We start from the raw sequence: 15,501 nt of genomic DNA, 5'->3' as shown, positions 1-15,501 counted from the left end.
GCCACTGTCTAGGAAGAGATTGTGCTCAGAGACAGACGGTCTGCTTCCTGTCACTCACAGTTTGGGCTCATTTCATATTCACACCATTTCTTTTCTTTTTTTCCCCCACCCGTTCTCGTCTGTTGCCTGGTAATGTGAGCCGGTTCGCCTGGAGCTCAGAGAGACTCAACGACCAGCCACAGTAATCGAAATGAAATCCTCAAACGTTATTGTGTCAGGACTAAATCCCGTCATAAAGAGGGTAATGAATATCTATAAATATTGTAAAACAGGTTGCAGGAAGCTCTTGTAGAATGCTGATGATACCGCGCCGTGCCCTCTGTTTGGATTACAACAGTCAGCAAATCTGTTAGAGCAGCTTTTTATTAAAGTTACAATAATTATTTCAGATATTTTACCCTTTTTTAATACTCAAATCCTCCGTGATACCCTCAAATCCTTTTTCTGTTCCCAAAGCCTGACCATTTGTTCAATAAGGGACTTTGATTCGCCCAAGATAGCTCAATTATTTTGGGCACAAAGAAGGCTCGCTTTTTATCAAGCCACCATGTTGATGCTACTAGAAATACCTCGACTTCTATTTGATGAATTCTAGTCATTTTTTATAATCAGATTTCCATTATAATCAGAGTTACAGATGTTTTAAAAAAAAAACTCCCTTTTGCACTATTTAAGACCAGAGAAAATATGAAGTCAGGCTGTGCAATATGTCGCATTGAAGGCAGCGAGCAGCGTTGAACTGCTGGTCTAACAACGATGTAAAATAAATCAATGTTAACACTGTAAACCAAGATGGGGAACATGGTACACGTCATACCTTCTAAACTTCAATTTCTGCCACTATGTGTCATCATCTGTCAAAGACAACGTATCTCACGTGTGACGTTAGCAATTAGCTTTGAGCCCTTCTGTAGCCGAGTACTCACAGTGATGCCAGCATGACTGAAGACCTGTTGGGTATCTTTTTTGTGTCTCGGTAACTTAACTTGCACGGCATGTAGTTTCTACCCGTGGGATGTTTTGAATCAAAATTAAAACAAAATAAATAGACTTGAAGACATTGTGATATTCCTTGTTAACATTTGAGTTGTCTTCAACGACCAGTGTCGATGAAAATCTACTTGGTGGTATCTGGATTAATTCAGTGGAGGTCAGTGTCATGTCATTTCAAGCTAACCAGAAGTAGCGCTGGCTAACAAAAACTGTAAGCCTCCTTCCTTCTTCCCTATCCAATGAAACATCGCACAAAAAGTAAGGGCATTTGTGTTTGGTAGATTGGGTTGCCAATGCCAAACAGATCATTCTGCTGTTGACTCTTGTTTGGTTTGATTTAGTGGATTGGATGATTGAAGTCTGAAGAAACATCTTGGCAATTCAGCAATTTATTAATTTAACAAACAGGAGCCTCAGTAGCCACAACATCCTGGCACCTCCTCCTCATGCTGGTCACCAGCCTGGTCACACACTGCTGTGGGATGGCATCCCATTCTTCAACCAGCATTTGTCGCGAGTCAGCCAATGTGGTTGTGTTGGTCACTCTGGCATGAACAGCACGCCCAAGCCGATCCCACAAGTGTTCAACGGGGTTGAGGTCAGGACTGCAGGCCGGCCATTCCATCCTCTCCACTCCCAAGTACTGGAGGTGGTCTCTGATAAATCCCGCTCTGAGAGAAAGATTTGGCAAGTTTTTCATGGGCGCAACCCACATACTCGGCTCTGCTGCTCATCCCACTAATGCAAGATCCTTACAAATGTGGCACCATTTAAAAGGGAACGCCAAGAAGCATTGGTATCTACCAAGCACAAATTTCCTTACTTTTTGTGCGATGTTTATTATAACATCTTGTGCTATTCTGGAAGACGGACAACCAAATGAAACGCACCATTAATCAGAATACATTTAAGTATTTCTCAGATTTGAACATAACTGTAACTTAAATGCATGAAAATGTCTAAAAACAACAATAAAAACCTATAAAAAACCCCATTTTAAATTGGAAAATACCAAAAACTGAGGTTGACACACACTTGACTCTGATCGTATTTATCCAGTTCCTTAAATCGATCTATTTCCAACACCCCTCCTTTGAAAGATAAATGGACCAATCTATGGCCAGGCACACAATGTTGACCAATGAGTATCACGATATTGTAGCACTTATTTTTCCATGAGAGTTACAGTTTATTTAATATCAACAGTATGAGAATAAGAGCATCCAGTGTGATTTGGGGTTCATCTTTTTAGGGACTGTTTGTACTTTCCATGACATCAAAAATTCATGTAATCACATTCATTATTACCGGATTTCTTTGTTGACACAATAGAGGCAAAAGGATTTCATTAAGATTACAATAACTGCGTGATCCTCTTTGAGTCTTGTAAGTCCGGTGCTGTGAGTCGGGGCTTCAGGCGACAAAACAAGGAAATGGAAATGAAGGACCATGAAACCGGTGAAGAAGTAGAAAATGAATGTGAGCAGAAACAGACTCAGACGTCGTCGATGCCGAGCTGCACGATGAAATGTGATCCAGTCTACAGAGTGTTAGGTTTTATTGTCGTTGAATGTCTGGACTGTCTGATTTTTGGGCTTTTTACAATCTGGACTTTTCACTTTGTTGGAGACTCATTGACATATCAGTACCTTTTAAAATTCCATGCAACTTCAAGCTTATTCAGCGTTCCTGTAAGATGTTATTGTTGTTTTAATGTGTGGAGTAAAGTCCATTGATCTCTTGGATTGGCCCCTCGGCACTGATACTCAATCTAGTCAGTACTTGACTGATATTCAATACCAGGATGGGACCTGGGACTTGTTTTTAGTGTGTCACCTATTACCCATTTTCAAACCAACCAGCGGCAGCCTTCTTGGTTTTTTGAAGAATACTCTAACACCTCTTGTGATTTTCCCAAACTAAATCAGGTCTGTATGTAAGTTGCTGTTTTCTCACGTCGGTCTATGTTTTCTCTTCTTGCCTGTTTTCACTCTCTTTCCACTTTGCGATCCTCGCCAATCACACGGTCTCTCCCGTCACATCAAAGCTCGTCGTCCGGCCTCTGTGGAATTCGCTGGGCGCTGTATTCATCCTATAACAGATACGAGGAAGCTTTGAGGCAAAAAATAAAACGCCAAGACCAGAACAATCTGCAAGAGAAAATAAAACACGAGCATCAGATTAATCAGGTCCCCTCATAGAGAAACTAAAGTAAAGATATAGAAACGTGTGGGATATAAAATCTAAAGTTTCAAACCGTATTGACGGTGTGTTGTTGTTGTTGTTTTTTTTTTGTTGTTGCAGGTTGCAGCCGTTCATCAGCGGACAGCCCAACAAGAAGCTCGCTTTGGAGCAGGTGAGTTCATCATCATCACATCTGCTCTTCGTCTCTGTCACTCGCTCCATCACGCCCCCTGCTCAATCACTTAGACCCTGATTCACCCTCCTGCACTTAACAGAGACACACACACACACACACACACACACACACACACAAACGTGCACCTACACTCAGTCACCCAGTCAATCACTCGGACAGATAAGTTCCCCTTCTCGCTTTTGCTCTCCAAAACACTCACTCAGTTATTCACTCACTGTTACAGTCTTATCTTCCTCACTCTGTTTAACACACACAGACTCACAATCATGAAGACACACAACAAACCGCACCACCCTAGCCTCACTTTCACAACTGGTTTTAACTCAAATGTATAAAAAAACAGTTAAAAGGGGCTCAATTTCTAAAGTCAGCAATTAATGATGAATCTCCAAACTTCTGAATATCGTTCAACAACTTTTTATCGTACAGTTTGTGCCGACAAATCAAACCAGCAAAAAGCATCAACAGCTAATTATTTGGAGAAAATATAAAAACAAGAAAGCTTTCAACTAAAACATTACGGTGGCCTGTAGGGGTCAAGGGCTCGGCAACTGCTGAAACGACGCACATGTAGAGAAACATGCAGCGTGTTTGGAAACGCTGCACATTCAAAAGCAAATGCTAAACTCCCGAAAACAAATGCAACAGATGAAACAAGCTACAGAAGAAATCAAGTGAAAAATGCACACATTGAGAAAACGACTGCAAATAGAGAAAAGCTGCAAGTTCAGCCTTCACAACCAAAGTTCTCCAGGCCAGTAGGGGGCGCTCTGCGGAGCTGTGCAGCGTTTCTGATATGCTGCACCTTTTTCTAAATGTGCGTCGTTCCAGCAGTTAACAAGCCTTTGACCCATACTGGCCTCCATAAACCTTTATAAATATAACATTTAAAGTTCAGTAAAGGGTATTATGACATTTGTAAACCTTCAAAAGTTTCAGTCAAACAGTTTTTAAAATGAAGGAACTTTGCTTGTCGTCTGTTTTTAACTGAGCGATGGTGCAAGTCAGCAAAACTAAAAAACTAATCAGAAATCTGATTTTAACATGAATTAAACAAAAAATGTGAGTTAGCGCTGTTTTGTTTTCTGGTTGTTAAATCCACAGACTGTCCTGTGCTTGACTCACAAATGAAACACATTGTGTTAGACGCACGTAATCCTCCCCCATTACGCACAAAACAAGGAGATTGTCTGAAGAAAAATGGAGGATAAGAGAGGCTCTGTCAAATACAAATAAAAGATCTTGTGATTAACTGTACTTAAGAATTCGTGGTGATTATCGCAGCCTGTCACGGTGAAAACTCAGGCTGTAAACATACTAAAACATGAGCTCCTAATCTCTTCAGTCTTTAAGAAGTCTGGGATTATTCCAGACTTTTACTCACAATCAACAAATCCTATAAAAATACAAAGTGTGCATCAACTTTCACGTCCAGTTTGTGACTCTCAGACGTAAGCCTATAGCTCAAGACACAAATCTACTCTTTTTAAAATGAGGTCATGAATATTTAGTTTAATCTTTAAAAAAGACAAAATAATTCACTACAGCGTGGTCACTTATTTTCAACGTTTTTATCACGTTACTCAAAACATGAGCAAAGTGTTTGTTACCCACCGTCAACTCCAGAGGAAAATACATCAATAAATACATCAATAAATACATCAATAAATACATCAATTAATACATCAATAAATACATCAATAAATACATCAATTAATACATCAATTAATACATCAATAAATACATCAATAAATACATCAATTAATACATCAATAAATACATCAATTAATACATCAATTAATACATCAATAAATACATCAATAAATACATCAATAAATACATCAATTAATACATCAATTAATACATCAATTAATACATCAATAAATACATCAATTAATACATCAATTAATACATCAATTAATACATCAATAAATACATCAATAAATACATCAATAAATACATCAATTAATACATCAATAAATACATCAATTAATACATCAATAAATACTTCAATTAATACATCAATAAATACATCAATTAATACATCAGTCAGTTACATTTTAAACTATTTTTAATTCTGCATTATTATCAAACTTATCTTTCGACTATTTTAAAGACTTAAAATTAGAATTAAAAAAGTAACAGAGGCGTTCTGTCTTCACATCATGAAGCTGTGACTGTGAAAGTTAGACTGTGACTCCCCGTCAGCCTCGTCTTATGGCTCATTAAAAGCTGATTGCATGTTGCTGAGCTCTCCTGCAGGGCGTCGGGGGGGGCGTATAAATCTCCTCCGGGCCGTGTGAGAGGTGAGCCTCACTTTGTCTTCTGTTTGCCCTTCCTTTATTTCTCCTCCTCCTCGTCCGCTCTCCCTCTCCGTCCAGTGGCGTCGATGCTCCTAAAAACCTTTCTGACAGGCTCTTAAAAATAAACACGGCCTTAAACTGGAGCATAAAAATGTCTTAAACAGCACTTTTGGAAGCCCTCTTTTAAGCTCCCTGCAGTGACGGGCTTCTGTTGGCCGCTCGCCGGCTTTCAGATGAATCCACAAAGAACAAGGTTAGTGGTACATTACTGCGTCCTCTCTGCGTCACTAAACCCGGTTAGACTTTATGTCTTTGAAGAGTTAATTTACGGATGTCCTCATTCTGAACATTTATAGCTGCACAGCTTTCACCAGCCATCTAAACGGAGAAATAGGCCTTTTTCCAACTTTTCCTGCTTAATTTGATTTTAAATTGGACCCAAATTCAATCACAGGTGGCTTTACATCATCTTCAAAGTCTTACATTTGGTTCTCTGGACTTCATATTCGGCTCTTTTTTCCCCCCTTCATATCTCATTTAACACATTCTTAACTGTCCTTCCTGCTTCACACCACTGCTGCTGCTGATGTGTCTTATTTCTACAAAGTGTCTTCATCTCTCTGTTCAGCAGCAAAGTTATTTCTGGGCTCCAAAGTCCTACTTTAGGTGACTGACAGATGGAGGATTTCCAACTCCGAATGGACTTTAGACACTTTTTGCCGAACCATCAGCAGAAAAGATTAAAACTTATGTTAGAAAAAATAATTTCTTAGAGCAAAAAAACTAAAATTACAAGAAATCAATCTTAAATGAAGAAATCTCAAGATGTATGACATTTAAACCTCCTCAAATTCAGTGGTAGAGAGGTGAAGCTAACCTGTTTAAACATGTAGTTTATATGTTTGTTTTCATGACATCACAAAGGGCAGTAGCCCCTCCCCCAGGTGGGTGACACTCCCACAGCTAGGTGTTTGTTCTGCCCTCTGAGTCTGCCTTCTCACCGTAAACAATAGGACATGGAGCGAGAAAGCCCGAGACACCCAAGCCCTTCCAGAGAGGGGGCGTGGTCAGACACAGCTCATTTACATATTTAAAGGTACAGACACAGAAACAGCCTGTTCTGAGCAGGGCTGAAATAGAGGGGTTTATAGACATGATCAAATACAGGATCAGAGTGGATTTAGAACAAGAAACTTCACACACATGTTTTGAGGAGCTCTGAGACTTATTTACACTGGTTGAAGAAAAGGAGAATAATATGTGACCTTTAATAAAGAAAACATCAAGGACCGATTAGTTGTATCCTCTGAATGTTGATACACGTCAGTCCAATAATTAAAACGTGCTTTTATAGAAACAAATGCATTCCTTGTTCTCTTAATTTTCCCATCATAGGTAGCTGAAGTACACCTTCTTTATTATCCTCTTCTCTGTAAACTGACCAATGACAGCCTTCCTGAAGTGAAACTATTCCACCAAAATCTGACAGAGCTTCACTCTGAAACAAGCCGAGTATATTTGCTCTAAACCAGTTGATGGAGACGCGCCTAAGTGTTATTTCTTTTTGGCAAAACATGTCAAAAGGGCTGCTTGAAATTCCCTCAACAATTAAAAGGAATGATGACTAATAAAGACTCCTCTGCCTTCACTGCATTTCCTCTTCTCCCACATCACCCCTCCATCCACCTCCTGCTGCTTTTCTCCTTTTTTAAAATCTCACTCTTTTCCTCCTCCCTCATTTCATTTCATGATTATTCTCTTTGAGTTCTCCACATTTCTTCCTACTCCCTCTCCTCCTCTGTTCCCGCTCATGCCTCGCTCTGCTGCCGTCCTCCCTTTCCCATCACTCTCCTCCTTTTATACTTCCACTCCTTCTCCACATTCCTGACGATCCCTCCATCTCTCCCCTCCCTTTCCTCCTCCTCCCTCCTCCTCCTCCTCCTCTTATTCTTTGTCTCTCCCTGTGCCAGTTGGCAGCTCTGAATGAAAGCTCTCAGGGTTCCTCGGGCTCTGTCAACCAGGAAGAAAACATTACCACGAGGGGCCGGGTCAACAAGGCTTGTTACTTAGCAACCCCCTCACCTCCCCCTGGGAACTGAAAGCAAATGGTCGCCGCCATTGGCTGAGGCAGCTCCTCGCTCTCGGCTCTCCTGTTATGTAATGTTGCCGTTTCATTGCAGTAACAGAAGCAGATTGGAAAGAGATATCTGGGCCTCGGGTGTCTCACTGCCAAGCTCTCTCTGATTGACTTCACCCTCCTTCACTAACCCGCCAATTAGTCTGTACATTTTTTCAAAGAAGCCAGAGAGGATATGATCGCTTTTACGAGACACAGAAGAAGAAACAAGTTGATTTCTTCCAGTTGAAAGCGACCCAGCTGCCTCCTGATGCCCTCTCCCTCTCCCTCTCTTCGTCTTCTGCTCCCTTGAACCAAAATTAATCTGACACTCCGGCCGATGGAGGGAGCAGACGCAGCGGTCGAAGATGTGGGCAATTTAGAAAAAGAGGCTTAGAAATTTGAAAAAAAGGTTGATGGGGTCACGGCAGAGGGGCTTTGAACTGCAGACAGTCGCTCTGGCGTTTGCAGCTTTAGTCTGCTTATGCAAGCAATAGTGTTGGCAATTGACGGCTGAGTGTATTTGAAGTTGAGTTCTTGGGAAAGCTGTCAGGCCGGGCCGGCGGTAAAAACACATGACGTGCAGAGTTTTCAGCCTGTTCTGTGGAAACGCAGTGACCTCCTCGCTCACCCCGATAAAGTAGGTCTTAACTGACAGGCTGAAAGAGCTCGTATTATCAGCGGGAGAACAGACGCACGTTGATGCTTATATGTGTAAGGTGTGAGAACAAACAGATTGAGTGCGAGCCTTTTAAGTAATTAGAGACTTAAAGGTCTTTCCATTTTCACTGGATGGCATTTTGAAAACAATCAACAGACATTTATTTGTTACTCAACCTTTTCAACGAGGTAATTCAGCGCGTTACATAACACAAACACAAAAGGCATTAAGGCACGAGCTAAAAACAACCACAAGGCAATATAAAGGGAGACTACAAAACGCGGGCGAACATAGGATTTAAAGGATTAAGTCAAAACAGAAGATTAAAATAAGCTCAAATAGAATAAGACTACAAGATTAAACAGTGGAATAAAAATGACAGAGCAGCTACAGTGCAGCGCAGCGCATGAAGGAATAATCCCAAATTTAGTGGAATAAAATGCAGTGGGAAACAGTCTTAAGCCCTGATTTAGTTTTTCAGGGGAGTTCAGATTTGAGGGGCAGGAAAGTGTTGCTTCTTCAGTTTGGGACACAAAGCAGATCCTTCTCCTGGGGTTGGTTCATGTGAGACTTTAAAAGCAGACGTTGTGGAGCGCTTACAGCCTAGCGGTCATGTTGCTCGCCCCATGTATGGAGGCTGGAGTCCTCGTCGCAGCGGCTGTGAGTTTGAATCCGACCTCGGCCCTTTGCTGCACGTCACCCCCCCCCCCCCCCCCTCTCTCCTCACAACACTTCCTGTCTCTTTTCACTTATCCAATAAAGCAAACATTGCAATGTCAGACCTTTAATTGACATTGTAAAAATGCTACAAGCTGCAATTTAAATATAAGAAGACTCAAACCACTTCAGAGAATCAAATCAACCTTTGAGAAAAAGGTTTAATCTCAGGACTGATATCATGCTAATCAGCTGTTTCCTTTGTGTGATTGCAGCACACAGATTTCTGAATGTGGTTTTATTAATCTATGATAGAAAAAAATCTATCAAGTCAATCTGTTCCCTTTTCAAATTCCAACAAATTTTATTAATTATCATAGATCGAAACACCCTTGAATGCAACAACCAATCGGAGTAGCGAGATGCTATAGCAGTAGGCTGCTAAGTTGTGTAGCCGTCCAATAGAGGTCAACAGTGACCGCCCACTTTTCCCCCGTTCAAATCCTCCAGTGACCTTTCAGAAAATCCTTATATCAATAGTTTTAATCCTGGAAAGAGGCCAACCAGCTCTTCAAATACTCAAAGATGCAAGTCTGAGCACAGAACTACACATCCCACAATGCATTGCAATTCCAACGAGATCCAATAAACAATAATTTAGCTAATTGGCTCATTTGTTAATTGCTATGTTATAACTTCTTGGAGCTTCGGTGGTAGCAGCCGACAGCCGAAGTTAGCAGGAGTGCTAGGTAAGCGTTTCCATGGTAACAGCGGGCTCCACCAATCAGAGACGTCGCTGTGACGCTATCATATATCTGTGATTCTTTCATTGAGACCATAAACATGTCAGGAGGTGATCAGGTAGGTAGTCAGAGCCCCCCCCCCCCCCCAAATGAAAAAGAGCCTCTTGTGATTCATATCTGGACAGGGTCATAACTTCATTCAACAGGAACACGACGAGCGTGAATAAACTCACAACTTCATGTGATTTATATTGCTTGTCGGGGTTGTCGTTTTGGAAACGTAAAGAAATGGTTGAAAAACAAGCGTTCATCTAGGCTGCTGTTTGCACACAGTAAATTTAGCCCTTCAGTCGTTCCACGCTCGAGTAACCCCAGGCTATCGAGTGTCTACATCCTCACACCCATAAAAAACCCCCCTCTGAGCGCTGGTTTCCTGCATGTTCATGACGCGTTCTCACTCCTAACAAGCGGTCCTCTCGTTAAAGCGCCCAGCGTGAATACTCCACAGTTTGAGTATCAGCGTCGGCCATGCAGCAGGATATTTGTTGCGCTACATAATCTGTGTGTAAATACGATTTCCTAACAGCTCACACAGGACACAAACACATCCTGCTCGTCCTCCTTCGCGACTTTATCTCGGCTAACAGACCGTCATCTTGACCCATTTAGCAGCTCTCACCTACTCATTAGTCTGGAGCAGCTTCTCATGTTTTCTTTTTAATTAATGTGTTATGTGCTCAACAGCTCTTTCACAGCTCGATGAAGTTATACTGACTGCTCTGATGGGAAAGGGGAAGCAGATATTTTATGCTTTTTTTTTTTTTTATTGTGTAACCATCGGGTATATATTTCAAAATCTGAGGCTAAAAAATAACAGGAAGAAAAAGGTGGGAAGAGTTGGAGTCAGAACAGGAATCGATGTGCAAAGGAGCGAAGAAGGAAGGATGTGGGTGGAATAAAAAGAGAGGCGAAATAGAGGAAGCATGAAATAAAAGAAAGGTGGGAGGAAATGAAAGGCAAATTGGAGGGAGAGATGGCAGGAGGAGGAAGGCCCTCAGCGGGGGACTCCAACAGGCTGTTGCTGAGGAGAACAGAAATATCTCCCCGTCACACTGTGGACCCTCCACCTGCTTCTCCTCAGGCTTTATAATTAGCCCGGGCTGAAAGGAAAAGTGATAACACGCAGGTTTTCCTTTCAGGCTCTGCAGTAAAAAAAAAAAAAAAAAAAAACTGAAGATGACGGCTGAAAATTCAGATTTATTTTATTCCCAAGCTGAGAAATCAGACAGAAGACAAACCATGTGCTGTCTTACTTTAAGATGTTTTATTAGATTCTTCAGGTGGAAAAGTGAACTCTCCCACACCACGCACACCCGTCTCCCCCCCCCCCCCCCCCCCCCCCCCCCGGTGGAATAGTTTGTGTTTGCCTTATGATATCCGCACAGTTCATCACTACGCAAAATCAACAGAGCTCAGATTGAAGCTCAGATTGAAATAGAGAAGGTGTTCTTCCCCTCTGTACTCCGAGGGGAAATTAGCTTTGTCCTACATCTGTACGGTTTGAAAAACAGGATCGTCTGGCGTCGGTTGTCGCAACAAGTACATAGAATAGATTTGATCCTTAAAGATGCATGATATATTGTTTATGTTGTCTTGTATCTTGTCTGATTAGCAGCAGGCAGACGTCATAGTCACATCACCACATCTCAACAGTGTGACCTCCGTTCTTAATTTATCAAAAGGGGATTTTTTTAGGCTTGATTGACATTAAAACAACCAAAATCAAGAAGGGGCGGGACTTCCTGTATCAGCTTTGTCAACAACAACGAGGGAGGACTAGATTTCCTTGTTATCTTGTTGATGTTTCCTTGAATAATTGAAACGATTAAGCACACAGAGCGATCCAAAACAGACATAGCGGTCACTACAGAGAGTAATAGAGGTTAACTTGTGTAACCTAGCAACAGTTGGCGCTAGTGAGAAGCGCTCTGAGGTTATGAGCGTTGTGTCGCTGAAGGAGGAGGATCTTGCATTAGTAGATAAATTAGCAATCATGATGTCATAATTAGAAAACTATTTCTCTGAAACCAGCTGTTACGTTCGCATCACAACAGAAGGTTTCCATAGTAACAGCCCTCTCAACAGCTGCTACTTTTAACAGCTAACCTCTCGCTGATCAAACAGAGACTCTGAATGAACAGATTTCATTTTTCTTTAGAGCCTTAAAGGAGCAGTATGTAACTCTGACACCTAGTGGTTAAAGTGGGTACTGCAGTCCAAATTCAAAACATTGTAGAGGGCTGTCTCCCCCCCCCCTCCTCTCTAGAGTCCATGCTCACACAGGTCACCATGTGGTGGACTCTGAAGCTTCAGTGTTTATCCAGCTCTGCATGGGTCTGTAAACCTTTCTGTGTTCTAACCTCTCTCCATTTTTCAAAAAGCATCTCCAATATTGATCCTAGTTTGAGCACGTTTCTGCTCGTGGAGCTTATTAGAAACATGCAGAGGCTTTTTAGGTCGGGTACAATCACTTCTATCTGAACCACTTCTCTTGACCCGCTTCCATCGCTGCAACACCTGTTGACCTGATAACTGCTCTCATATCTGGCAAACAGAGGGGCGTCCAAAACGGCCGTGTGTGGGGGGACGCCTTAAAAGCGCCTACCTTCTCTGGTCCAAAGAAATCCAGAGCATTCAGGAGCAGAATCTAAAGTTAGAAGGAGGACATACTGGCTGCTGCATTGTTGTCAGAGAAGCTTCAACATGTATGTTGCATGTTTCCTTAATGTCTGATCATATAGTAAGATCTCTTTATTATTCAGTAGATCTTATATAACACACCTTTAAAGCACAGTTTTTCAGGTTGTATGTTCAGCAGCTATATTTGTGTTATATTTCAGTTTTCAGCTCTCGTCCGGCTTCTTTTGTGAGAAAACCAAACCCTCGTTCTCCCTGCTATTTTCTCTGACGTTTGTGCTCTTATTGTTTCCACTATTGGAAAAATGGCCTCCCATGTGTCCCCTCCCACCTCTCCCGCAGTGGGTGATGTTTTATTACACCAGTAGTTTACTCTCTGTGTCTGCTGCCGACAGGCTGCCATCGTTTTCATCCTCTGTCAGAGTGCTTGTTTTTCTACATAAAAAAAAAACAACTCAATTTTTGACTCCCAGCATGCAACTGGAAAGACTCTCTCCCGGTGAACGATTTCTCTTGCAGTTGCCTGTGGGGGCGTGAATGTCGTCATGTTGATGTGTGAACATTTGACGGCTCAGTTAAGACAATGTGAGGAGGTGAAATGCAAAAAAAAAAAAAAAAAAAAGCGCTCTAATTATAGTTTTGCCCCGGCGTTACCCTCGACGCTTCATTTTTAATTTTACGGGCTTCTTATGAACTTTGAAGGGTTTCTTTGCCCGGAGGCGCTGGCTCATTACTGACCCTTTTGATGATTCCCTAGAAACTCTGCAGATTTCCCTAAGTGGAAGTGGAATCCTAAATAAAGACAGTAAAGTAATGCAAGATGAATAAAGGCGCTCGTCACACTCTGATGCTGTTTTAGTCAAATGCAGAGATGCTGTATGAGATAACAGATCCCCCCCCCCTCCCCTCTCTGTGTTCCCTATAGCTGACCCAACCCTCCTATACTACACTGTGTTTATTGTTTTCATCATTTTAAAGGAAGTGGGACATATGAGCTCACGCCTTGTTTAGATTTCCCCTGGCACCACGGGATTCACGCAGAGAAAAAATATTAAAAATCTAACGGCTATATTTCCCCTTCGTCCAGGTTGCCAACTCCAACCCCCTGCCGGTGCCCGTGGGAGCCCCCGCCAGCAGTGTACTGGTGGAGAGCGGGCCGGTTGTCTACGATGATGCAGCCGCTGATGAGGAAGAGGAAGACGAGGAGGAGGCTTGTGTCAGCGCCATGAACCTGATGGGCAGCGACGGTCAGTAAAAACAAACATCAGCTGATGTCTCTGTCAGGACCGAGCAGCCCAGTGAAAGAAGATTTTTACAAATTATTTAAAAAATCATCACGAAGGCTGAAATACTCTCAGCTCTCTTGAACTTGAAATTCTTTTCAGGCTTCTCTTCTAGATTTGAACATTCGAATGTCGTTGACACTCTGGTGTCACGGTGGCAGAGTTCTTTGTCACTCGCAGTGTCTTGACTGTGAAATAGCCCCGAGTCTCCCCTTTTTTTTTTTTTTTTTAAATGAATCTGCCACTCCGGGTCGCGGCTCTGTTTCGGCGCTCCGACTCCCGCTACGTTTTTAATGAGCCCTCGCTAAGATCGAATTTCTTCACTTTACGTCTCTGCCTGTTAAACTTTAAGGTCCCTGACTCCGCCGCAGTAAAAAGTCCTGAGCTGCTTAATTGATTCCTGTAGGGGAGCTCTTTAGTTTTTAACTCAAGCCCCCCCTCCCCTCCAAGGTGAGGTCGAAGGTCAGGGTCAGTCTCAGAGCGGCACCTCTGGAGCTGCTGGAGAGTCATGGACAGACGCCTGCAGACTCTGGAGATGAAACCAGAGTCGGTCAGCGAGGTGATGGACGATGTCTCTGATCCTCCTGCAGAGACTGAAGTGACACTTTTTACATGTTACCTTTTATGTGGGCAACTTCTCCCTGCTCGGTGCTCATCAGTTAGTCACAAATCTCAGAGCGTCTCTGTGGAAACGGAGCATGTTTACCTTTAAAAGTACAAGAAAATTAACTCAGACATTAAAATCCAACAAATGCAGTCACATCTAGATCTAAGTTTTTGGCTCTGGAGATCTCTCGTGCTCACTTTTCTCACCCAGTGTTGAAGAAAGAATGAATGAATGGTCCTTCCAGTAGCGGGCATACCAGCATAGGAGAGTGGACATAGTAGAAAACCAGGACGAGAACTAGAGATTAACCACTCTTCACTTTGTCTTCAGTAGTTCTAAAGTGGGTCTAAACCCTCCCTTTGTGTCTCTTACTCTCCAGATTACGGCTTCGAAGGAGATTACGACTATTGACTCCAGCGGGGATCTTTGACTTCAAACTTTGGACCATTTTGAATCCTGAAGCATTTCAACATGTTTACCTCCAGGGATACAAACAAACTGCTGCTACATAAAGGGACGCTGTGATGCCGAGAGGGACGAGGAACTTCCATCAGGGACGACCAAAAAAAAAAAAAAATAAAAAAATAAAAATCAAACTCCTCTCTACGTCAAACGAGGTCTTAACATCGGAGAATGTGCTGCTTGAAAACGGACAGAGGTGCAGAAGTGGACATTTTGGGAACAAGTTTGTTTAACTGTTTAAAGCATGTGGTGATGATACTGCAGACTGAGAGGTAGGACGTCCTGCAGTCAGCATTCAAATGACGCATTTCAGAGTGGATTAGGACCCGAACTCAGCGTCATGTGTTCATCTGAGTGCAGGTCAGAGAACATAACTAACATATTACACGCTCGCCTCTTCTGTCCCGCATAACCCCGACTCGTCGTGTGCTGTGATGCGTCCTCTAAAGCAGTGGTCTCACCTGGTCTCGCCTCAGGACCCACCACCAACTCCTTCATGAAAATCATGACCTGAATTTCTGATATTTTTTATCGACCAATCAGATTTATTGAATGAAAAATGGTGCAGTTTGGATCTTAGATGGTACGAAACATGTGAC

The 15,501-nt window shown here is 42.3% G+C and overlaps 1 protein-coding gene across 1 annotated transcript in view; it reads left to right on the top strand.

Moving 5' to 3' along the window:
• Positions 1-14,955, top strand: part of LOC132992748 (transcription factor IIIB 90 kDa subunit-like) — a 119,713-nt gene extending 104,758 nt beyond the window's left edge. The window contains exons 17-19 of the mRNA XM_061062233.1: positions 3,298-3,349; positions 13,638-13,797; positions 14,820-14,955. Coding sequence (XP_060918216.1) covers positions 3,298-3,349; positions 13,638-13,797; positions 14,820-14,851 — 244 coding nt within the window. The 3' untranslated portion in view covers positions 14,852-14,955. The remainder of the gene's footprint in view (positions 1-3,297; positions 3,350-13,637; positions 13,798-14,819) is intronic.
• The last annotated feature ends 546 nt before the right edge of the window (positions 14,956-15,501 follow it).

This window comes from Labrus mixtus, chromosome 18 (assembly GCF_963584025.1).
Source record: "Labrus mixtus chromosome 18, fLabMix1.1, whole genome shotgun sequence".
Classification (NCBI taxonomy): Eukaryota; Metazoa; Chordata; class Actinopteri; order Labriformes; family Labridae; genus Labrus; species Labrus mixtus.
Note: the sequence above shows the minus strand (reverse complement) of the source record. Positions and strands in the feature narration are given on the sequence as shown.